This window comes from Ornithodoros turicata, chromosome 8 (genome assembly GCF_037126465.1).
Source record: "Ornithodoros turicata isolate Travis chromosome 8, ASM3712646v1, whole genome shotgun sequence".
NCBI lineage: Eukaryota > Metazoa > Arthropoda > Arachnida > Ixodida > Argasidae > Ornithodoros > Ornithodoros turicata.
This window is the reverse complement of record NC_088208.1, coordinates 11,104,260-11,129,248: the sequence shown is the minus strand read 5'-3', so window position 1 is coordinate 11,129,248 and position 24,989 is coordinate 11,104,260. Positions and strand designations below refer to the sequence as shown.

Below are 24,989 nucleotides of genomic sequence, written 5' to 3'. Positions count from 1 at the left end.
GGCGTTGTTGGGGGTTCGCGTGGCTGCAAGACTCGTTATTGTACACTAGGCACGTGATTGTACTCTTGGCACTTAGTGCAATCTTTGACATAGACATGCACATTTTGCGACATCGTTTTCCAACAATACATTCTGCGAATTTTAGACAATGTCCGACTAGCATCGCTGTGACCATCCTTGTCGTGATAGCATGTGAGAAAAGCGTGCTTGAGAGCTCGTGGGGTTTGGCTTTGTGTTGACGTCGACATAAGGGTGCCATCGACGAGTCGATACTGCGTATGCATACTTATGGAACGAGTAGGATACGATGTCGTCTATAATAGGCTTCAACTCGGGATCGCTTCTTTGTGTTTGGTTAAGACGAGTTGGTTAAGACGAGACGCCATGCCCAAAGCGTGTTTGAAAAATTTCAACTGAAGTGTCTGGGAGACTACTCGGTTACCTAACTTCTGACGATGCACTGCTTCTGGCAGACGTGTTTCAAACATTCTGAATATCGGCGTCGGAGACACAGAAAACTGAACCACTCCATTTCGTGTCACTCCCAGGACTAAGCATGTCCTGCGCACTGGAAATGAGTCGGATTAATCTGGATTTCATCTACAATCGCGCTGCCTATCTGTTAATGGAACGGGGCCTGCGTGGTGCCATGTCCCAGTGTTCAACGCGAATGACCACTGCAAATGTCCCAGGGACAGAGCAGTACGATCCCGAAAAACCAAAGACCATAATTCATTACAAGGACATGAATGGACTCTATGGCGCAGTGATGCGTGAACCCGTCCCATTTGGAGGCTGTGAATAACTGCCACCCGAAGAGGTTGCAGATTTAGATGTAACCCTTGTTGCAGATTATGCGGACGTCAGTTATTTTTCAAGGGTAGTACGTACATGAGCTTCGAGAACGACTAGAGATTTCCCGCTGGTGCCCGAAAAAATGAGCGTACCATATGAGTGGCCCTCAGGTTATCAGAAAGACCTGATGTCTATTCTGATGTCTGATGTCTGATCTAGCCTCCCACAGCATGATGTAAACCGAAATTACTCCTTACATTGCTTGACAAGAAGAAATATTTTTTCATTATCGCAGTCTAGAGTTGTTCCTACAGTTTGGTCTCTCGCTCGAGAAAATTCAGGCAATTCGAGGAAATTGGGTGATCAGGTTCAAACAAAAACCTGCGCTCCTGTGTTAACTTTCATTGGCGTAACCTTTGGCGTAACCTGTACAAGCCTACAAGCATAACCTGTTTAATTAACTCCGTATGTAGACTTTCTTCACACACACACACACACACACACACACATACTGAGTTAAACACTCTTTAATACTTGCGTTTTACGTTCCATTTCAACGTTCAGGACCAAAACCGCGGACACCTTGCCATGCCGCGTCCCGCCGATGCAAGCCGCGACTCTCACCTACTTCCCTTCAATGTCCAACGTTGAATTGAATTGAAAACCCAAACAACTTCGCTGGCGCTCTAGCGTATCCGATGTCATTTAGGCGTTTCAACATACAACTGAATCTCCTCTCGCGTATGGGAAGAAAACTAAAAACGACTACACTCGGCCATTCTGAAAGATTTAACGTCCCCGTTAAATTGCCACACGTAACTATCCTCAGTTAAATGGTAAATACGCGAATAGGAAAAGGTTATATAAAAATATAGGTAGGTTATATTAAGGCTATATCCCTTTGTACGGGAAATTTTTAACACACACACGCAACTACAGTTAGAAGTCTCCAAATCTTGCTGGAGGTCGTCTTGTTCTTCTGGGGCGGTGCTCCCTGTCTTCTGCGGATGCTTCTGGGATTAGTTACTCAGGGGCTGATGCTGGTCCCGCTGATCCTTCATCATCATCATCAGAGTCATCATCAAGCTGATGGGAGGATCTAGTTGTCATGCTAGCATGTCTAGTTTCATGTCAGCATGAAAGCGATCTCGCCAACTTCATATTGATAGGCCGGGTAATGCCGCTTGTCATAGGCCATCTTCATTTTCTGTTGTTCGTGAATCAGCCGCTCTCGGACTGCTGCTTGAATCTCTGTGGGATCTTGCCATTCCTTGCAGTCGTCTCCAGAAAGACGTTGTAATGCAAGAGCGTAGAAATCAGGCTTATAACCATGCAGTACTTCGAACGGTGTTCTACCTGTCGTCTTGCTAACGGCGTTGTTTAGGTAGCTCTCGCACTCCTTGATTCGCTCGTCCCAGTCTCTCTGCTCAGGATCCCGCATGGACGAAGCAATCACAGGTAGCAGAGTTCGATTAACTTGCTCAACTTGCCCGTTAGCTTGCGGACGTCGCGTAGAAGTAAGGACGTGCCTTATGGCCCTTTCCATGCAAAACTCCTCGAAGGCTTTCGATGTAAAGCACGACCCTCGATCAGTTATTAGGGGTCTTCGGTAGTCCCCGCTCTAGGATATATTCCTCCATACATCGTAGTACACATTTGGTTGAGGTATTCCTGAGAGGGAAGAGTCGCACAAACTTAGTTGGGATGTCGATCATGACAAGTAGGTATTGGTTTCGGCGCTTACTCGTCACAAAGGGACCTAGGTGGTCCGCATGCACAGTCTCAAAGGGTCTTGAGCCTGGCGAGATTGGGCTAAGTAGACCTTTCTTTCTTCCTCCTGGTACCTTGTTAGCGATGCACTCAAAACATCTCGAGATGTGCGTTCTTACGTAAGCACGCATTCGAGGAAACCAAAACCTTTCCTTCATCTTAGCCACTGTCTTGTCTACCGAAAAGTGTCCCATTAAGTCATGATATCGTACAACAACGGCTTTGCGTAGAGACTTGGGAAGCACGAAGCGGTTGTGTTGTTTGCCATTTATGACGATGACCTTCAACAGCTTGCCATCTGTCTGTAATGTAGTCTTTCACACGAGTTGATTCTTCTTTGGTCCAGTTGCTACGGAGCCTCTCGAGAATTTCCAATAACTCGCGCAGTTCACAATTTCCCCGTTGTAGGGCAAGGATCTGATCTTCCATGCTGTATGTCAAACATACTTCGAAACGGTCCTCGAAAACATTGTCTAGCGTGTCCGAAGGCTCTTCGACCGGCTCGCGACTCAGTGAATCAACGTGCTGTGTATCAGTCCCCGGTCGATGTCGGACAGTGAAATCGTACTCCTGTATCAGATCACTCCAACGTGCGATTTGAGGTTTCTGTGCTCTGTTGGCATTCATGTATACGAGAGCCTGGCAGTCCGTGGCAATTGTAAAGTGTATGCCGAGAAGCAGTGGCCTCAGGCGGTCAACGCTCCAAACTATTGCCATCAACTCCAGTTTTGACGAGTGGTATTTACTCTCGGCTTCTGTCGTTCTTTTGCTTACACAATAGACAAGGTGCCACTTTCCATCGCTCTTTTGCAGTAGCATTCCTGCCAGCCCTTTTGCTGACGCGTCCGTGTGCAACTCGGTCTCCGCAGTCGGATCGTACAGCTTTAGGAACGGCTTCTGTGTAAGTTTTGACTTCAGCTCTTGGAAACTGCGTTCTTGCTCAAGGCCCCAGACGTAAGAAGCTCCTGTCTTCGTAAGCTGCGTCAGTGGCTCGGCGATAGTTGCATAGTGTTCTATGAACCTCCTGAAGAAACTCGTAAGTCCCAAGAATCGTCTCACCTCGTGGACGTCCTTCGGAGCTGGAAACTGGGTGATAGCCTTAACCTTCAGATCTCCTGGCATTACCATCCCTTTACTGATGCGAAATCCCAGGTACTCAATGCTTTCCATAGCGAACGCACACTTACTTAGTCGCAGAGTTAATCTTGCTTCCTTAAAGGCTTGTAGAACCTTGGTTAACCTATCGATCAGATCACACCATGATGTAGCAGGAATCATTACGTCATCTAGGTAACACACAGCCACTGGTCCTCTCAAAGGCCCAAGCACCTTGTTCATGAGACGATGGAAAACGGACGGAGCGTTTGTCAAACCGAACATCATTCGTTCAAATTGTCCTGTCTCGTCTGGCGTTATGAAAGCGGTCTTCTGTTTGGCGTCCTCAGACAAAGGGACCTGGAGATACCCATGAGCCAGGTCGAGTACGGTATAGTGCGACGCGCAAGCCAGCCCCTCCAACTGATCATCCAAGTTCGGCAGTGGGTATTTCTCTCGTACAGTTTGCGCATTCAAGCGTCTGTAGTCCACCACCAGGCGCCGTTCACCATTTTTCTTGCCAATCAGCAAGACCGGGCTTGCATATGGTGAATGGGTCTCAGTCACGATACCCAGCCTCTTCCACTCAGTCACAATCTTCCGAATCATCTCCCTCTCGGCCGCACTTGCCCTGTATGGTCTTACGGCCACCGGTGTGCTACCAGGAATCTCTTCGATTTTCATCTCCAGCACATTTGTGCAACCGAGCTCCTCTGGAATCATCGCAAAACACTGACGATATTCATTCAGAAGGTCAACCAGTTCTGCTTTTTGTTGTTCGTCTATTATTGGTCCAACCTTCACCTCTCCCAGATCTATCAATCTCCGCTCAGTCACCAAAAGCGTGTCGCTCGCACTGGTGCCCTCTTCCGCAGGGTTAAAGTCTGTGCAGGGGCTCTCCCCTGAAGCGCCACTCTGATAAGGCTCAAACCGTACCGCTCTTCCCATGCGCTGACCTCTTCTGATCTTAGAGCCTCCTCTTTCGGTACATACGACAGGAACTTTTATCTCACCTTGCTGCATATCGACGAAGTATTCCTCTCCACACTGCCTATACGACACTTCACCACTCAGATTCTCGTCTGCTGTCAACGTAATCCAGTTCACAGTACCTTCTTGCAAAAGCTCATCATTTTTCGCTTTCAGCCGCAGTTGAGTATTTACCTGGACAGGCTCCAAATGTGAAAACGGACAGTCGTCTCTGTGCCAGAAACGCAATACTCCCCCAATGCGCGCGTAGGTCATATATGGGAGTTCCGTGAACATGCGACCCACAAGCAAGTCCACTGTTTGGGCTTGATCTGGTACAGCTTGGGACAAAAGTTTACGGAACACCGGGGTGTCGCATTTCTCCAATGGGGCGGCTACCTAGCAGCAAACCGAAGTCAGCACACATACTGAGAAATGGATGGAATTACCGGCCACCCGTTTCTTATTCGATCTCTTCCTCATAGCTAGGAGGTGGTCGCTCCGATGAAGAAATACGCAGGTGGTGTGTTCCGTAAACTTTTGTCCCAAGCTGTACCACAAGGACAGAAACATTCTTGCCCACAACTCCATCGATTTCCAGGTATGCGGTACACTTCCCAATTGTTCTTGTCGCTGGAACAGCGCTATTCCCAAAACCATAAAGGGGCGTTGCCTCAAGCTGGACTTCGGCGCCGCAACGTTCTGCAGCAGATTTGCGTAGGAGACAGCCGGAGCTGCCCGTGTCGATCATTCCCACGAGGTCCGCTTTTCCGTTCCATCGCACTTTTTTGAGGAGGACCTGTGGCTGCTGGACATATTCCGATGGCTTTCCCACAACGTTGGTCTCATTTCTCTTAACGGAGTCTGAACAGTGACGCTGAGTGTGACCAGTTTTTCCGCATCTAAGGCACAAAAGTGCACGTTTGCGCTTTGAACAGTCTCGGGCGATATGTCCGTACTCGCTACAGTTGTAGCACTTCGGATCCCCCTTCTAGTTGCTTAGTGGAGGACGCAAGTCCTTTCCCGTTGAGACGACTCGACCTCCGGATTGAGGTTGCATGTCTTTCCCGTCGTTTGCCTCTGCGCTACGTAATTCATTATCTTGCGTCGGCTTCTTGCGGACGGCGCCAAACCTTTCATTTCGCTCTCGCTCTACCCGTTCAAACTCTTGAATGTCGTGCAATAAATCGTCTTCATCGTCGTGAACACGTACCATCAGCGAACTGCATAACTGCCTCGATCGCAATCCCACCAGTACTTGCTCTCTGGTAACGGAAAAATCCAGATTTGCTTCCGTGCACAATCGAATCTTGGCATGAAAGTACGCCACTGTGCTTTCATTTCGCTGCTGAACTCTCTCTTTCATGCGCCTGAACTTCTCTGCTGTATTAGCTTGACTTATGAAAGTCCTCGTGAAGCGTTCTTCGAATTCCTTCCATGACGTCATCTTGCTCCTTCGGCTGCGGTACCAGTCCAGCGCAGCTCCATTCAAATGGGACTTTGCTGTTTCGAGCTGAAATTCTTCTGGCCATTTATGTAAAGCCGCCGTACTCCTTAAGTTTTCCATCCAGTCGCGGGCTAACGATGAGTCGCCTTCCCCGTTGAAGTCTGATCCCCTTGCTTAAGTCCGGCATGACATGAAAACTTGACACAGGTAGCTGGGGGTCAGGTGTACGTTCTCGTAGTAGTTCCATGATTAGCTTATCTTTCTCCAAAACCATGCGCAGAAGTTCCGCCGTTGGAACCTCCAAAACCTCACTTTCCTTGTTGCTGTCTGCCATGTTTCCGTACTGCGTAGTTGGCTTTAGGCTTCGCTCTCTTCGCACATTTCTTTCGTCGTCACAGTCCAAGACGGGTCTTTATCCCACTTCCGAAGTTGTAGACTTTCTTCACACACACACACACACACACACATACTGAGTTAAACACTCTTTAATACTTGCGTTTTACGTTCCATTTCAACGTTCAGGACCAAAACCGCGGACACCTTGCCATACCGCGTCCCGCCGATGCAAGCCGCGACTCTCACCTACTTCCGTTCAATGTCCAACAGCCCTTTAAAACCAAACAACTTCGCTGGCGCTCTAGCGTATCCAAAGTCATTTAGGCGCTTCAACATACAACTGGATCTCCTCTCACGTATGGGAAGAAAACTAAAATGGACTACACGTATATGGGAAAACATGTAGGAATGTACAAAAATCAATCGGCTGCCGCTTGGCAACGTCTGAGGAGCAAGTGTTGACATTCTTGCATAAACAGATAAACACAATTCAGGGCTCTAAGCTCTGATATACAGTCAACCCTCGATTTATGAACACCCTCGGTTCCCCGAAAAATCGTTCGTAAATCGAGGGATTCATAAATCGTAAAGTCCGTTAACTGAGTACTATCGAGCAAATGGAACAGTATTTCCGAGTTGGGATTGTGTTTATAATGCCATATATTGTGTAATTTTGCTTTTGACCATGCCTTCTGCTGTATCAATCTCACAAAGAACAGACGTTAGCACATTCACACTTTGTTTATTATGCAGTACTAAATTGTTTAATTTTGCTTTGGACCATGCCTTCCGCTGTGTCAATCTTGGAAAGAAGAGATGTCACCACATTCACACTGGACTGGTCTCGGATTTCCTCCGGGATTTTTAAGCTCCGTTTATTAATCCCCGGGTGACAGCGACCACCTTATTCATCAACTGATGTCAGGAACACTTGGTCGCACCTTGTGCGACCCCAGAAAACCCGTTTGTTGTTCGGATTTCGAGTGGTTAAGAACCGAGGGTGCAATACCTGGAAAACGTTTTATCTGTTCAGGCGTCATTCATAAGACCACGGAATAATCCCTTTGAAGGTTTCTTTTGACCTCGGAACGATCCGTTCATAAACTGAGGGCAAAAACGCTGGGCAACTTCTAGTTGGTCCCAGAATTTCCGTTCATTATTCGAATATCGAAGTTCATAAAACGAGGGAAAAATGAATGGAAAAAGTTTGGTTCCCCGTGCTCGTGTTCATAAAACGAGGGAATTGATAAATCGAAGGTTCATAAATCGAGGGTTGACTGTATTCTAGAAAAATGTTGTTATCGATGTTGCTACTGCAAAGTCACGTTGCAATGAGGACCGTTCTGGCGGACAGATATCCGCCGACTGTTGATGTTTATGTTTGTACCCATTCCTGTTTGTCGGTCCAGGTACCTCGTCAAGCTCCGCCTTTTGCACCTAGACGTCATTTCTGTATTTCTGGAAATGACTGCGGCTGCGGTCGTGATAGCGGTGGTGGTAGCGGTGAGGCCTATATAAGTTACCGGCGATGCGTACACCTCTATCGCTAACGGTATCAGCGCTCGCTTCTATCGTTCATTGTGACTGCGGACTCATTGCCTCTGCATTCATGAATCGAAGGTTCATAAATCGAGGGTTGACTGTAGTCTTGTTTCAGTTCGCTCAATCGATAGTTCGTATGCAACAGCTGTGTACCTGGAGTTCACTATCCTGGAACTCTCTAAAGTCATGATGTATGACTTTTTTTTCTAACAACTTGCTTCGGGTAGCCCTGGACACAAGGCTTTTGTATGTGGACACAGATTCTTATATCATGATGGTGAGCGATGAGAAGGCCCTTGCACAGCTCGCTGATACCCACATAGATACATCTGGTCATTCTTGTGATGACTCGCCATATTCTGCGAAAGACACTATGGTGCTAGGAAAATTTAAGAACAAAATGCCCCACGACCACATCCTAGGGTTCTCTTGCCTGGAACCGAAGCTCTATGCGCTAGACCTCGATAGTAAAAAACGATACAATCGTGCTAAGCGAGTGAAACAATGTGAAGCCCAGAAGTTGCATTATTCAATGTACATAGACTCTCTTAAGCTTGGTGAAGCGTACAAAGTTTGTCAAAACCTCATTGTGCGCAACGAAAATATCAAAAAAGTGTACGTGTTACAAAAATAGCTTTAAATCGTCTCGACACAAAGTGTTTCATTTGTGAGGTATGCGTATGAATGTGAGCGTTCCATTCGGTATGTATCCAATGGATAGGAATAAACAGGATTTTATATAGATGTTGCCTTAGCTGGCTGTTGTGGTTGTCATGCTGTTGTTTTTTATGTAAGATTGTGCCTGTAACGACATGGAAATATATACCATTTTATTGTGTCAAAGTACACTGCAACATGACATGCTGTCTGCATTCCTTGGGAATACCTTGCGTACAAGGACGGATATCAGCTTGTCGTTCAGTGTGAAGTTTGTTGACGAAAATCTTTGAGGTGCACTCTTGGAGCGAGAATCCACAAGCCAGCATGCTGTTTACATACAGGCAGTAGAGGCCACAAGTAGCTGATCCATAGCCCTGAAGTCTTTTCTTGTTATAGTAAAATGACTTGGTAGAATGAATGCATTGGTAGAATTCTTTGTACACGGGCTGAAACCGTAAGTGTGAAAATACGTAACCACATTGTCACCGAAAACTTAAGTCATGGTTCAGTGCTCACTGTTACTGTTCTTTGGAGCTGTGTTAATCACATAAATTCCTGGCCTAGCTTCCTGTCCTGCGATTTCGTTGCTTGCCAAGGTTCCCCAAAACAGTTCTCTGGTGCAGTAGTGTCTACTGAATGCCGCATAGAACAGCCACTCCTCCATGTTTATTCTTCACACAAGTTTCACTCGTCTGTCTTTGTTGATTTCGAGCACGTGAGGCGTTTCAGATACAAACCACACCATTACTGCTTCTGTAAGATTGGCAGCAAACGTTAGAGTCAGACGAACGTTGTCGAACAGGACAATGACATTCACTTCTGCATCTGGGGTCAGATGGTAATAAAGCATAAATGTCTCTTTTGCATATGCAGCTATGATCTCTCATTGGAAGCCGAACTCATCCGTGTACTGTTGTCCACTAACGTCCAGAATAGCTTGCCGTTTCGTTTGAAGAATAGTTTCAAGTTCTCAAGCTTGAACGGGTTTTGTGGGACTTGGAGGGAACTCGCTCGCTGTACAAGTCATCAGATATCACCTGAGATTGGTTAGGGGTGATGGTTCTGTATTTAATTTCCAGTTCTCGGAGAAGGTATACCGCAGGTGTGGTTTGAAGCATTCGTTTTTTGCCGACAAGCATGCTCGGCGATAACTGAACATGTCGGAGGTAGAGCACGATGCGTGAAAATTCCACAGTATACTTTTCTGTGGAACCATCAGCTTGCAAGAAACGAAAATCTTCCGACGCTTGTCTAAGCACAATTCCTACATCAACTCCGTTAAGAATGAGCTTCTCTTGTTGACATATGTCGCTACCGATCGGGCTGTACATGTCACACAGTGCCGCTCCTTCGGTTCGCTTGTAACGAGCGAAAAACTCCTTTTGAATCAGGGAGGATATACCACCACCGTAGGTAACACATGCTGCACTAGTGTACTTCTAAAAATGGGGTAACTTCCCAGCAAACCATATACATCCCAGGTACATCCTGGCAATATCGAAAGGGTGTTCCTGTCCTTTCTGATATTTTTCTTTCAAACATACAGGGTGTCCCAGCTAAATGTGACCATATTTTTTAAAAATATATCTATCACTTTTTCCGAGATGAAATCAATTGCAATATAGCATATGCTGAAGGGCACTCCCTAGGAGGGCATTAGCACACTCCTAAGGCAATCTCTTAATTGACTTTCAATAATTAACTTTTTAATTATAACAGCTACGAACTTGTTCCAATGAGAACATCTGATCTATTCGGTCACCAGATGCCAAAGCCGTTTTCAGAACAAAAATCCGTTCTATAGATTGTCCGCAAAAAAATCGTGAAGGAACACACTTTTTTTTCTTTATTTTGTTCATTGCGCATTTTCGAAGACGCGTCTTTCCTTCACCCCCAATACGAGAGGATCAAAGAGCACACTATCGCCTCTTGCGTCCTGGAACAAGATTAAAAGACAAGAGAAAATGCAGCCCAAGATATGGGGGGGGGCAGTTGCGATAGAGTCACCCGATACATTTGTTTTTGTTTTGTTTCCGCAAGTTAAAGCTAATCTTCGACGCATGAGGCGGCACTGTGCTCTTTCACTCTCTCATACTGGGGTGAAGGAAAGACGCGTATACGAATAAGCGCAATGAACAAAATAAAGGAAAAAATGTGTTCCTTCACGAATTTTTTGCGGACGATCTATCGAACTGATTTTTGTTCTGAAAACGGGGGGGGGGATATGTTTATTATATAAAAAAATTAAGAGGGAAAGGTCAGCCACCGCTATGGCGGCTTGCTATTCCCAGGAAGGAAAGAAAAAAAAATAAAGGCAAACAAAAAGAAAAACAAAGAAAAAGGGGAAACAAACAAACATAGGGAAACAAATCAACAAAGAAAAACAAATAAACAAAAAGAAAAACAAAAGAACAAAGAGGAAAACAAAACGGCTTTGGTATCTGGTGACCGAAGAGATCAGATGTTCTCGTTGGAACAACTTCGTCGCTTTTATAATTAATCAGTTAATTATTGAAAGTTAATTAAGACATTGTCTTAGGAGTCTGCTAATACCCTCCTAGGGAGTGCCCTTCAGCATATGCTATATTGCAATTGATCTCGGAAAAAGTGATAGATATATTTTTTTTAAGATATGGTCACATTTAGCTGGGACACCCTGTATATTAAAGGCTTGACAATAGGAGGCATGTTGGCGCTGAACGCAATTGAAAATGTGGTGAAAGGTGGATATTTTGAATTAAATATCATTTAAGAACCTGCATCGGAATGCGCTCTGGGCAGGGTAATGGTGCGCTGTTGGGAAAGAGTCGTGACCACGTACCAGGAATCCTTTTCGACCCTTTGCCCTCCCACTCTTGCAAAACGTACGTAGTACCGTTGCTGGGAGGGGACGTACCCCGATATGTCAGGGTCTCTTCCCGTCGTTGGTTCATGCGTCTGCCAAGGGGCTGAGCTGCTTCGGTCCCAGATGAAAAATTTTCCAACTGAGACCAGTTCAAACTGTGTTATTGAACTGGGACCAGTTCAAAAGCACTTTGGAACTGGCCCTAGCTTGAACTGGTCCCAGTTCAATAGCACAATTTGAGCTGGTCCCAGTTTGAACTAGGGCCAGTTCAAAACCAGTTTGCAACTGGTCGCAGTTCAATAACACAGTTTGAGCTGGTCCCAGTTTGAACTGGGAGCAGCCAAAGTAGTAACGTTCGTGATGATTTCTCCTCCAAGCGGAACTGATCCACTCAGGAGCTTATCTGGGTTGCCATGATGTAAGCCACCGATGCAGCATGATACTGAAATAAACATGAACTATTTTATTGTACGCCTCCGAAACACACATTTTGTATTTCACCGGTAGAGTTTCTCACGGACTTTACAGGAACGGTTTAGGAGAACAGGAAGCATTCAGGGCCGCCGTGTAAGTCGTCATCAGTTCGTTTACTACGTATGGAACTGCAGGAGACTGTATCATAATTCATTTAGTTCAATACACACGCTGGGAACAAACTGGTACCAGTTGACTTCTGTTCCAGTTCATTTTTTCGTTATGGCATCACTTTACCGGCAGTGAAACTATGGGTACCACATAGAAAGCATAGTGACATCTGTCCTGCATATGTACTATGTACTTCACGAACATTCACCCAACAGAGATTATATGGAACACATATGACAACTCGAGAACCCGTATGACACATGCCGTACAACTGATACTAACTTTACGTAAACACTAGATAATATTTTTGCACCTTTGCTAACGGAAGGGTATAATTCCAGAACCAGTATGGCACATGTAGTACGACTGCTACTTCTGTCTGTAAGAGAACTGTGAAAAGAGAGAAAAGACCACACTTTATTGAATACACAGCAAATGGCAGCACTTGCAGTTGTCAGCATGGCGTGAGAATATAAGCTAGAAAAATCTTGACTAAAGTTCTCTGCAAGAATGTCTCTGACACTGAAATGCTGCGGACTTTTCATCGATACCCTCCATCAAGACATTCTTTTCGCACGGCCCGGTAGTGGTTGAGTGCGACATTTTGGATTCAAGGTCACGATGGCTTATGAACATCATTAGAAACAGATTGGCATTATGAGTCATATCGCTCGTGCAGATTAATGCAGGATAATTTAATCACTAAAGTATTTGTTTATCTGTGTAACTTTAATATTATCAGTGACCACGAAAACTTACCTTGATCTGAAGATGTCCAGGCTTCCAGTTTTGTAGGCACGCTGGAGCTGGGAGCACAACCTCAGCAGACAGTCATTTTGAAGGAATGGTCACTTTTCGTCTGATATCAATACACTGTACGTGCGCTTCCACACTTTACTGACCCATCTTTTCTTCAAAACGTAGACTCTTGTCCAAAATGCAACACAAGAAGCATAATAGAACAATAAAACCGAAACCATGTGACGCACTGCGAAGTTTTGAGAGAGGACTTCTAGAGCGATGTCATTCATGTTGAAAAGCGTGTATGATTGTGTTGTGTCTACTTTAATAATGAAGATGTTGATGGTGTAATATAAACTACAAAAACGTCCTACAGTTCAGAGAGTGTAAGATCAGCACGTATTATACGTTTCGTTCATCGACGCTTTCATTTTGACAGGTCTACGGTCAGTGGTACGATGGTCCTGAAGAACGGGCCTCAGCCGATCGTGATTCACGATGCTGCCAACAACACCTTTACACTGGACGAGAATGCATTGCGACGTATCTTGCTGCATGATGACGTGAAGGACAAGCCTGTTGCTGTAGTTTCCGTGGCGGGAGAAATGCGGAAGGGAAAGTCCTTTATGCTCAACTTGTTTCTGAGGTGTGGATTCCTCACATACCTTTGTTTTAGAAGTAGAATACCGTAGGAATTTTATGAGTGAAAAATTGCCCGTCATTCACCCTTGAATGGCCTTCCTGAATCAGAGCCCGCAGTCAATCCGCTATCTTTCACTGGCCACGGCCAGTCATTAGAAATTTCTCCATTTCGTGCAGATATATGCGGCATCGTCAAGCATGCGCAGTATCTTCGAGCTTATTTGAAGACTGGCTCGCCGATCTTGATGCTCCATTTGAGGGATTTTCATGGCGCAGTGGAATGGACGGGAACACATCGGGTATCCTCATGTGGGACGAAGTGTTCACGGTTACAACATCCGAGGGCAAGCAGGTGGCTGTCGTCTTCATGGACACAGAGGGCATGTTTTACCAGGGTGCAACAATGAAGGAGTGCACTACCATTTTTGCTCTCAGCACACTGATTAGTTCTATCCAGGTGTACAACATCTCCCAAAACCTTCAAGAGAATCACCTTCAATTCCTGCAGGTGAGATCGAATAGCTAAGAGAGCGCGAATAATTAAAATCAACAAATTCGGCAACACTTTTGGGGCTATGCTGGAAAATCGGGTGAATTGGGAAGAAATGTGGGTTTTAGTCATTCACGGAGGATTCTATGGGGCGATTTTTCTTCCGTTATTTCATGCTACGTGATCCCTTTCAGCCTTATAGGTAAATTGAGTAGACGGCAAGACACCTTAAGACATGTGCCCGTATTCACCAGTCCCACTTAGCCACTGGTTTAGTGACGTCTGGTTTAAGTTGATCACGTGATCTCTCCGGCTCTGAAGCCCGTTTGACCACAACGCATGCGCATTATTCACATTGTCACGAGATGGGTGAGGGGAGGGAGAAATTAGCAGACGACGGAAAAGCCGCAAAGAGGAAGACTCCCTTTCTTTTCTTTTTTTTGTTTGTTTGTTATGAGGTTGATCAAGAATAGTTCAGGCGGCGCTGGCTGGCGCTGCTACAGGTGGTTGCGGGATGGTGTGTGGGTGGTCGGCGGTTAAGCCTGCGTTTGCGTTTGTGACCGGTAAAACAATGTACAAAGAGCGCGTTTGCCATGTTATTGAAGACGCAGGAGTACGTATTCTCGTGGAGGCGATCGTTGTACTTTTGTCAGTGTTCGGTCGTCGATTGTGGTTGCGTATAATAACTGCACCTCAATGGACCATCGCTTGTTTATCGTTTGTTGTGCGGCCTGTGTGGTGAATTGCAACGATCAAGATAGCCTTTCGATCGCTGGGGCATGTCAGCAGCGTGTTTTTACGCTTTCAAGTCTGGTGTCATGTGCGCAGCGTGTGTGCAGGCGCATCGTCACGGTAGGCTGCCTGTAAGTAAACAGCAAGAACATTGGTGCAAGGGTGGCCATATCCTGCATCGGACTCCCACACGCATAACTTTTATAGCGTTGTGCTTTCAAGAAATTGACGTGGTACTTTACAAGGTGTCACAAATCTGCAACGCGTTAAAGCATCGCTTCGCTGGCTGCGTTTGTTCGGGCGCACGACTGAAAACGAACTGTGCAGTCCTGTTTACATCCGCGTCCTGTGTGTGTGCGTGTTAGCGCTATTTTCGTTATGTTACCCAGGGTGCCCCTGCCTGTGAGTTGTGTGGAAGTTGCCAGTGTCGTGACCTCCTGTCGTTCTATCAGTGCGGTGCTATGGTTAATTGTGACCTCCTTTATCTCCGTATCTCTGCATATAACATTCTTGTACAAATCATCAAGCACTGAAGTGATTTATTCTGTTCAGCTAACAAAGACTGGCTGTGCTGTGACTGTCAGTTGCTGGAACTTAACAGAATGGGAATGTACACACTTGTCCTATAGTCATATATTGAGCGCACTTGACATCACAGACGCCATATCTGCAAAAATAAAAGGGCACACTTTAGTGTCGTTACAATAGATCCGAGCCATTCAGAGTTTGTTGTTTATTCAGACCACATACACAAAACACAAACAATCTTCTCTTTGCTGTTAAAATGGGTCAAATATCTCGTACAGAAGGTCTTATTTGTCTCAATAATGGTGTTTCAAGGTGTGGGCAAACATACAATGGACACAGGCAAACACATACAACAACAGCTGCAACATCAGCTACAAGCAAATCCGTGCTGCTATTTGCATTGTGCTTGCTTGTTCAGAGTCATATATTATTGAGCAAACACTTACATACCTGGTCAGGGACTTTTTCTGCGCTCATTCTTTATAAGCTCCTCTCTTGACTTCATGCTGACATTGTAAACAATCTCACTTCCATTATCATTGCACCATTACATGCCAAACAATCACCACCACCAATGCCTAAAGACTCCTCACAGCTGATGCCATGCTATAATATGCCAGCTGAGGCTTTTAATTTAGACTTTTTCGTTCAGAAAGAATTTCAATGGTGATGCAGTTGCAGTTACCACTTCAATGTGACACAGATAGCTCAACTTTGACAGTAAAATCACATGAGAGGCCCGTGTGACCTCTGCTTCTCCTTTGGCAAGGCTGCTCTGAGAACTGCCACTGTCCAATTGTGCAAATTAGGGTATTGCACGATTACATCAGCAGCTCTATACAGCGTTCTTGAGAATTTTCTTTTTTAGCTTTCAAGTCATGCTATAGTTCTCTGACTGTTCCCAGTTTTCTACACTGTCCTGTATTGCAGACAACCTGAAATACAGATGGTAAAGCTCTGAAAAATTTGTGCATGTGCCCCATGCATTTGTGCACTGCGTAGTCACGCAGTTATAAACTGCACAGCTGTGTGTTGAGAGATTGTGCTATTTCTTGAGAAACAACACCATGGAATATCAAAGCAAACAGCAGCACTGATCATTGTCTGCTAGCTTCTTGCATTGATATGTAATGGACAGTAAGTGGAAGGCTGCAATGGACAAATGAATGCAATGCAACTAAGCTCATATAAAGAAAAGAATGAAACTTGAAATCAGATGCATCTTATCTACAATGTGCTGCTATTATTTTTTAGGAAATACAGGATTGTATATCTTTCTTCCACATTTTATGTTATCTTTTGAGACACTTTGGCAGTTGTAACTTTGCAAAAGCTGACATATTCATTCAGCTGTGTCAGCAGAAAGCTACACAACCAGACAGTATATTAGTTTTGTGAACGCGGTGTACTGCATCATCAAGGACAAAGTCTGGGAGCAGAAATGTGGGACATCGCTTAATATTCAGAAAAATAACATAGATGTTTTTGCATGGCTAACCACCTAACTTAGCTGGCTGACCACCTAACAATAGCCAGTGATGAACATGCAATGTCTTCAGCTGGTGTATTCTGGAAATTAATAGGTGACGTATGGGGAGGGGGGGGGGATGGTTTGCAAGTTAACAGCACCCAACAGCAACAACAGTTTCACAGATTTTGGGCAAACACATCTATGTTGGCACACAGGAAGGGCATATAGTTATTTCATTACTCTTTATTGAACTTTATGTACCCATAAGGGTGCATTACAAAAACAAGTGAGAGGGGGCAGGGTTAGAAAAAGAAACAGAGGTAGAGGTAGTGCAAAACTCCTCTTTAGAAGAAATGAAAAATGCTGCATACACAACCGCAATATTCCTGAAGCAATGTTTTCTACTCTTACAATTACATGTTTTTCATGCATTTAAGCAGGGTTAGTCACGTTCCAGCCACATATCTGTACGACAATTAGTTTTCTTCACGATTTGCATTGAAGAACTGCTTTCCTGAAACAAACTAAATAAGAAGGTGTAACATATGTCACAGGCATTTTGTGCCAGTTATGCAGTAAAACTAGTATGCTTGAGGCACCACATATTCTCGTGGTGATGATGTGAAGGTAGGAAGCTTCAATCTTTCGAAATGTAAATGAGTGCCGTAGTGTCTTGCATTGTAACAGCATCTATAGGCACTCTTTCCTGTGGGCTTTCGAGTGACAGATTCATACATATTAAGATCATTTGTAATGATGCTGATAACAACACCCTAAATTACATCAGAATTTTGTGACGGTAGTATGCCCATATTGCGTTCATTCTTCATTCACTGCTGTGCATTTAGGGGTGGAGTGTGAGTCAAGGCAGAGATGAGCTAGTACGCAATGGGAGTACCTGTTCCTATCAGGCAATATACAGGACATGTCAAAAAGGAAGAACCGTGGGCACTTAGCACGTACCTGTACTGGTGTAAGGAGAACGAAGTTGCAACATAATTGAAAGTACAGTGAAGTGAAGTGTATATTAGAAGTGACCATTGGTTTGGTTCATGCAGTATTACTACAATTTCTACTATTCTATACTTATTGCTCGAACTCAGCTATTTAGAACACATTGAAGACAGACACAACAGAACGAATTGGGCATTCATGATAAATAGAGGCATGGTTGCAATGTGGATGTGAATGCAGATGTATAGAATAAATCTTGTTTCCTGATTACACAGGGGCGTGTTTTTCTATTCTTAAGATTTGCGCCTTACAGCATATGAGACTTCACAACAAGTGCACAGATCACACCAGTGTAAAGCTGGAGTGTCGTTGACATCCGTGTCGCCGCCATGTCATGACATCAGTATCATGACAGCTGTCAAGAATGCATAGCATGTGAGATTTGCCAGGAAATCTTGCAAAAAATGAGCATGCCTGTGTTCTCAGATCACATGATCTGTCATACATCTGCAGTCACATCATATTGATACCCATGATTTAGCACAGACGATACAAATGTCAATCTGCCACGTGGTGACTGTCCTCAGCCTAGCTACGTTTCAGACAGATCAATGTACTTTGCGCCGCAGTACAAGGTGGAAAAACAGCACTACCAATAACAACAGGTCCCTGTGATCTACATATATTTCACGGTACTGGTAATTGTGTTACTGGTTCTCTTTGCACCGACTCAGACACACCCTACATGTCCTTCCATCACAGTTCCCTTTTTCATGATCTCTATTTGCTCGTTATGTGTAACAGATAGCATTTCCGATATTCAATCACTCTTCATGTCCAATGTACAGCAGTAATTTCAACTGTTCAGTGTTGGTACTTCCTGTGCCAGTAAGAGTGTCAGCTAGTGGTTCTGCTTTTCATGCTAAACTGCCCAATAGAATTCCGCTCTATTGCACTATCAATGCATTGGAGTTGTGTCTCCATGCACAATGTAGTAAATATTTCTTTTTTTCCATAGCATGTGGCATGGGACAAACATCTGCACTTCACAACTAATAGTTGATATCCTTAATAATAATAATCCTTGTGAAAATACCTAACAAGTTTTATTGATTTAATGCAAAGAAACAACTCAAAAGCATGAGGTACAGGCACTGCTGTGCCCATAACAGATAATTTGGAAGAAAAGAAATAAAGTGTTGGGTATACACAGTGCTGCTCACACAATGAAGGGGAACACTGTGTGAATCATGGTCATGGGCTTGTATTGACAGTAATCGCATCCCAGAAATGTGTTGCTTTGATAAAGTCTGTCAGGTTCCTTGTGTTTTGTCTCTTGCGGTGGCAGTCTACAAAGCCACATCTACTGTTAGCAGATGATAAATGTGAGCATAAAAGCAAGTAGCTGTCACCTTGAATATTTTCTAATATTACGGTACATCATCATTGCAGAAATGTTTGTTGTTGGCATATTTGCCCTCCCCTTCTGGTGTGGTGTGCTGGAAGTGGTAGCGCACACATTTTAGCTACACATGTACTTACATGTGCGTCCTTATAAAATTTTGAGACCTTCACTTCTCTGTGGATTTTCTCCTGAACCGGCAAGGTGAAACCTGCTCACAATTTTGCACGCAGCATCTGCACACACCTGACAGTGGTATAGACATCATGACTATATGGACTGCTTGACTCTAGTGTTGTGTTTATATGCCCCCGTGAAGGCTCTTATTTGTCCATACAAATTCGTCGACGCAAAACACTGCTCACAATATTTCCTTGTATGCCTCTGCGAGATATTTCTACCTGTACTTTTATCGAATAACCAAGTCTGATATCCTAAATACACGCTTTTTTGTCAAAATTTCTCCCAGTCGACATATACAGCAGCACTCTGCATTGAAGCCGATAAGCATAGCCAGATCTCACCACCACAAAACTGCGCCAACAAACATGCTCATAGTGATTTCCAAAAAACATTAGTGCTTTCATAATGACAGAACACAATAGTGCTTTCCTATGGGGCTTGCATCTTTCTGGGCAAGCAAATCAAGCTTCCAAGGGGATCTAGAGCTTCCTCCATATGGTGCCCTTTCCAGAGTCAGATCTGAAATATTGTACCTTGTTAATGCACTGGGACATCCAACATATAACTCCAGGTACCCTCTCAATGCTACTATTTTGGAATGTCACTCATAGCATTTCAAAGGCGAGCTAAGTGCTTGATATTTGTGCCTTTACATGCTGGGTAACATGTACCATACTCCGCTGTATAGCTGTAAGGCACATGGAGGTATAACTGCTCCATGGAACCTCCCCTCCCTCTTGTGACCTCCGTTCAGTTTAGAAGACAAACACGATGGATGCATTTTTAACAGGAAACACTTAACAGTAATCTAGGAACACAAAGCTCGTTCACAAGTATCGGCGATCACTGTAGTGTGCAGCAAGTCGTTAAATGTATCAATCAGAACCAGTAACGGCAGCACAGCACGAACTATTGTTAGTGATGTATAACAGAGGCACTAGGGGCTGTATTAAAAGTACCACGCACAATCAGCGTCGTTTTTGTTGCTGGAAGTAACAGCTGCTTGTGCACGACTTCCTGTCAGCTTTGGATCGGAAAGTGACTTGTGTGTTGAGCTGCCAATGTTGACATCACTAAATTTGACGATGTCGGTCCTAAATTAGGAGAGCGGATTTCAAAATTTCACTTCATACCGATCGTTAACTTTTAACTCACTGGCGGGTTTATTACTTCACCTACTTCGCTCACCTGTTCCTCACAACGTTCTTTTTGCTTAATTCGCGCAATTTCGACTTGAAAACTATTGAAAACTTGAAAACAGCGTCCAGCAAAAACTATTTTTGGGTTGTTTCTCAAAAGGCTCATTCACAGCTGCTCCGCGGTAGACCGGCTTTAAACTACCCCCACCCCTAGTTTAAATCAGTCCTATGCAAATACATGGGAGTTAGACCATCGCTAGGCCGCTGGGTTTACGTCGTGTGAACGGCGAACGAAATGAGACGTTGAGGGCAAATATTGATTGGAGTGCAACAACATTCGCCTTACAAACGCTTCTAGTAGCTTCATAAGTCAAAACTTACCTGTATTTCGCCGAAAAATTTCCGCCGAAGCGTAGATTAGTCCTATGCGTTGTGCACACAAACTCCATGAAGGCAGCCATGGGCCTCACGGTAGCCGGGTTAGACCAGCGGGGTGGTTGTTCGTGATTGGCGGACGATGTACTCACGTGATCAACTTAAACCAGATGTCACTAAACCAGTGTCTAAGTGGGACTGGTGAATACGGGCAATGATGATTTGGTGACACAGGAGAAAAAAAAACTGAGATACAACAATAAAAAGTTTCTTTTTAATTTTTTCAGCCTCTCCAAGGCTGAAAAGATCTTCAAAAACATCGCGTAAGGGCGTTCTTCGTGCGCCAACACATTGTGAGGCGCCCGAGGTTCCGTTCCACATTCGGCCTAAGAAGCACTCCGATGAGCTGTGGATTTAATTCATCGCTTTTGCTGTGATGTCAATGTTCATGGCACTTCTGTAAAGTAGTACGTCCGGTGTCGAACGCCGGATGCATTTCTCTGCGTGCGAATCGACGACCCAGAGATAAAGGGTGAATAACACACGGAAACGCCTGTGCCGAAGCGATGTGCTGTTGCCCGGAAAGCAACATCCCGACACCAAATTCGCATCACCACCATCTTGGTTGTTTTGAACGCGGGATTCGTACGTTTCGCACTATAACTTTGCACTGCGATGCTCCATTCCGTGGAAATGTACCGGGCTTGAATATTGTTCGAGGATCTTCGGAGCTGTATATGCAGTCAACCAAATGCTCTGGATGGGTTGAGTAAGCGTGGGCTATTAGTATACACGTGAATGCTTATACAGGGTGTTTACCTTAACTTGCTGAAAAATTCTAACTGCCGACGTGTTCGCCGGATTATTGTGAGACTTTCGGCAATTACCTTCTGGAAACTTTGCAACCACTAAGGAAGGCATTGGGCAAATTTTAATCACGGCGAATTTTTTGCGGTTGAACTTTGAAAATTGTCAAGCGAACCTCACTTTTTTTTACAGAAATATGAAGTTCTCCACGTATAGCCACAGACCAAATAAAACCTATGCACAGCACGGCACCAGGAATAGTCGAAAAATACTAACAGTAAAATTTTCCCTTTAGCCCCGCCTACTCTATTATCGCAAAGAACAGCGCCCAGGGGATGCGGAGAGAGGAGGAAGTGTTCCCGCCTCTTGTTTTATCTTTCTTTGCTCCGCTTTGAGCGTGATGCTGGTGACGACCCTCTTATCAAAAACAAGGGAAAAGGCGAAGACACTTCCTCCTCTACACTCTTAAAAATGAACTTCACCACATAGCACGCTCCTAGCCAACCATCACCCCGAACGACAACGTTCTCGCCTTAGATTTGTTGAAAACGGGAGGAGGAGTGTCGTTGGGAGGAACCCGAGAGGTCTGCCTGCCTGATTAGGCGGCCTGTTTCTCGGGAAGGGAAAGGTGGTGGAGAGGAGGAGAGGGTGAAGTGGAAGACCGAGCGGAATCCGCTCGGGGGGAGGATAGCTGCGTCTATGGGCCGACTTCAGGGGAACTGTGCCGGCATACACCTATTACACATCTGAGGGAAACCCAGGAAAAACCCCAGACGGCACAGCCGGCCCGCGGATTCGAACCGCGGACCTCCCAGTCTCCAAGCGCACGCGTTACCGCTGCGCCACCGGAGCTGGTACGGGAGGAGGAGCCTATTTTGTGCCCTGCATAATTGCACAAAATAGGCCCCTCCTCCCCTTTTCAGCAAATCAGGGGCGAGAACGTTGTCATTCGGGATGATGGTTGGCTAGGAGCGTGCTATGTGGTGAAGTTCATTTCTAAGAGTGTAGACGCACGTTTAGCGCGTGCTTCTTTGCGAAAATGAAGCAGGCGGGGCTGAAGCGTAATTTGTACTGATTTTTTTTATCGACTATTTCTGTTGCAATACCTTTAAAATGAAAGATGGAAGTCGCTGAAAAGGTTAGCCAGCTGTAGGACTTTAGCTTTAATAGCAGCTTTAATAGTTTTTGTTAGATCTGCGGTTGTCGGTGGAGCACCTTATATTTCTGTACATCCCCATTTTTTCCTTTATTCACATCACATCACATCCTATTTCTTTAAAAAAGAAGTGAGGTGCGCTGGCGATTTTCAAAGTTCAATAGAAAAAAATAAGTTCCCTTAATTAAAAATTACCCAAAGCCTTACTAAGCAGCAGCAAATGTTCCCAGGAGGTAACTCCTGAATGTCGCACAAACCTCCGCCGAGTATGTCGCGAGTTAGAACTTTTTACCACTTTAGGTGAAAATATACATGCTGCGTATATACATGGGAATAAATACGTTATGAAGCCAGTAGTAACAGTATCGTCATCATTTTGATTTCTTTACAAAGGTATACACAAGGAAAAAGTTTTTTTTTTATTAGAGGCTGAAAATTTCCGGAAATTTTACATCGCCACACATACATGCATTCCCCAACACAAAGTGTGTTGTGCCACTATCTACAGTAGAATAAAAAGCGTTAAGAACTGGGCTGCTTGCTGGTATATTTTACAAGCGATAAACGTGCTGTAATCACAAACCCTTATCGCACAAACACGGGCAGCCAAGCAAATCCCCCCCCCTTTTCAGAACCCGTCCTCGTGTATAGTTTTCAATGACTTGCTGAATTTAATCAGTGAGCAACACGGAAGGATCGCTAATATAACTATAGTGTGTCTCTTGCACGAATAAAGCTTCCTTATAAAGAAGAACCACAATCTTCCGACTTTTATAAAACACTTTAGTTTTTCAGAACGGCGGCTTGCACACGGAACAGGTCCTTTCAGGCTTTCCACGGAACAGGCTTTCCAATAGAAGCAATACACCGTGTTGCCACCAGAATTCGTCCTTGTTATCACGTTGATAGCGGCGAGCTCCCGGTCTTAACGATCGTTGAGTCACGTCTTATTGGCGAGCACAACAGTTAAATCCAACTCACTTCGCAGGCACCATACTGAAACTGCAGCAGTGTGTCGTTAAGTGAAACTTCCTGTTTATTTGTGGTTATCACGTACCCTTCGTCAAAACCTGTGATAGCTCTATGCATTTCGAACTGATATGTGTCATTAAACCTGATGTGATTTATTCTTTTCTGTTCTCGTCTGGTATTACTGCCCTGGGTGACTGGTATGGTTCGGTAAGGAAAAGGGGAAGGGTATACAACGCAAACGAAGTACGCGAATGCAAACGTGCCATGGCTAATTATGCACTACTTATTATTCATGCTGCTGACCTCATATGTGACGTCATTTATTTACAAGATTAGTAGTACGCGCAACGGATGGATGGCGCTGACAGTCTCTATCATGGCGCCATCTGAAGACGCAGGGCCCTTTGGGAGTTTCGCTACCTGTTTATATATACCTTGGTCCTTCCGTGTCCCCTGCACTGTGGTGTTATAGCTTTTAAAATCTGCAGTAGAACACTGCACGATCTGAGCCCAAGCTTCATTGGATATACCCGTTGGGCTTGCTTTAGGTGATCAAGGACCGAGAAAGTGCAGGCCTAGGCCAGGTCCGGGCCCATAATGTCGAACCCGAGCCTGACCCCGAACTGCAATGCTATGCCCCACGATCTCCATTGAACGGTCTGCGTTATCAATGATTCGTCAAGCGCCTCCCTAAAATATGCTTGAAGCGACTGTGGACAGCATTGATACTGGTTTCGCTTAGATCTAAGACATCGCATCCTCACTCTCTCATAAAATCCGAGACTCCAACAATATGCTCAATACAGGTTTGTAACATAGCTTATCTCGTCTCTTCCCTTGTGAATTACTGAATTCTTCTCCCCCCAGATGCCGAGAGTGGAAGTACGAAAGTAGCTGCTATTTAACTGAACTGGAGCAAGACTAAGAGAACCTACCGCTAATGTAAAAGTATCATCGAATCAGTGCCGATTATGGATTTCTGCTTGCAGTTTTTCACAGAGTACGGGCGTCTTGCAGCAGAGAACACGTCTGAGAAGCCTTTCCAGAAGCTTATGTTTCTGGTACGAGACTGGAGCTACCTACGCGATGCTGCTTATGGTGCGGAAGGAGGAGCGATCGTTCTGGACAAGTGGCTAAAGGTTTCGGAGCAGCAACATGAAGATGTGCGACAAATCCGCGAGCACATCCGATCCTGCTTCCCACAGATGGATTCCTTCCTTATGCCTCATCCTGGGGACAAGGTGGCTACTTCTGATAAGTTTGACGTATCTGGTGAGAGGCTTTTCAGTTCATCGTCGTCTAACAACGAAAAAACTTGAGGTTGATGGCTCATAATCACGATCAATGTGTATA

The 24,989-nt window shown here is 44.8% G+C and overlaps 1 protein-coding gene across 1 annotated transcript in view; it reads left to right on the top strand.

The window, feature by feature from the left end:
* Positions 1-13,243: 13,243 nt before the first annotated feature.
* The window catches only part of LOC135367504 (atlastin-1-like), a 79,788-nt gene continuing 68,042 nt past the window's right edge, over positions 13,244-24,989 (top strand). Inside the window, exons 1-3 of the mRNA XM_064600804.1 lie at positions 13,244-13,431; positions 13,605-13,935; positions 24,626-24,903. Coding sequence (XP_064456874.1) covers positions 13,244-13,431; positions 13,605-13,935; positions 24,626-24,903 — 797 coding nt within the window. The remainder of the gene's footprint in view (positions 13,432-13,604; positions 13,936-24,625; positions 24,904-24,989) is intronic.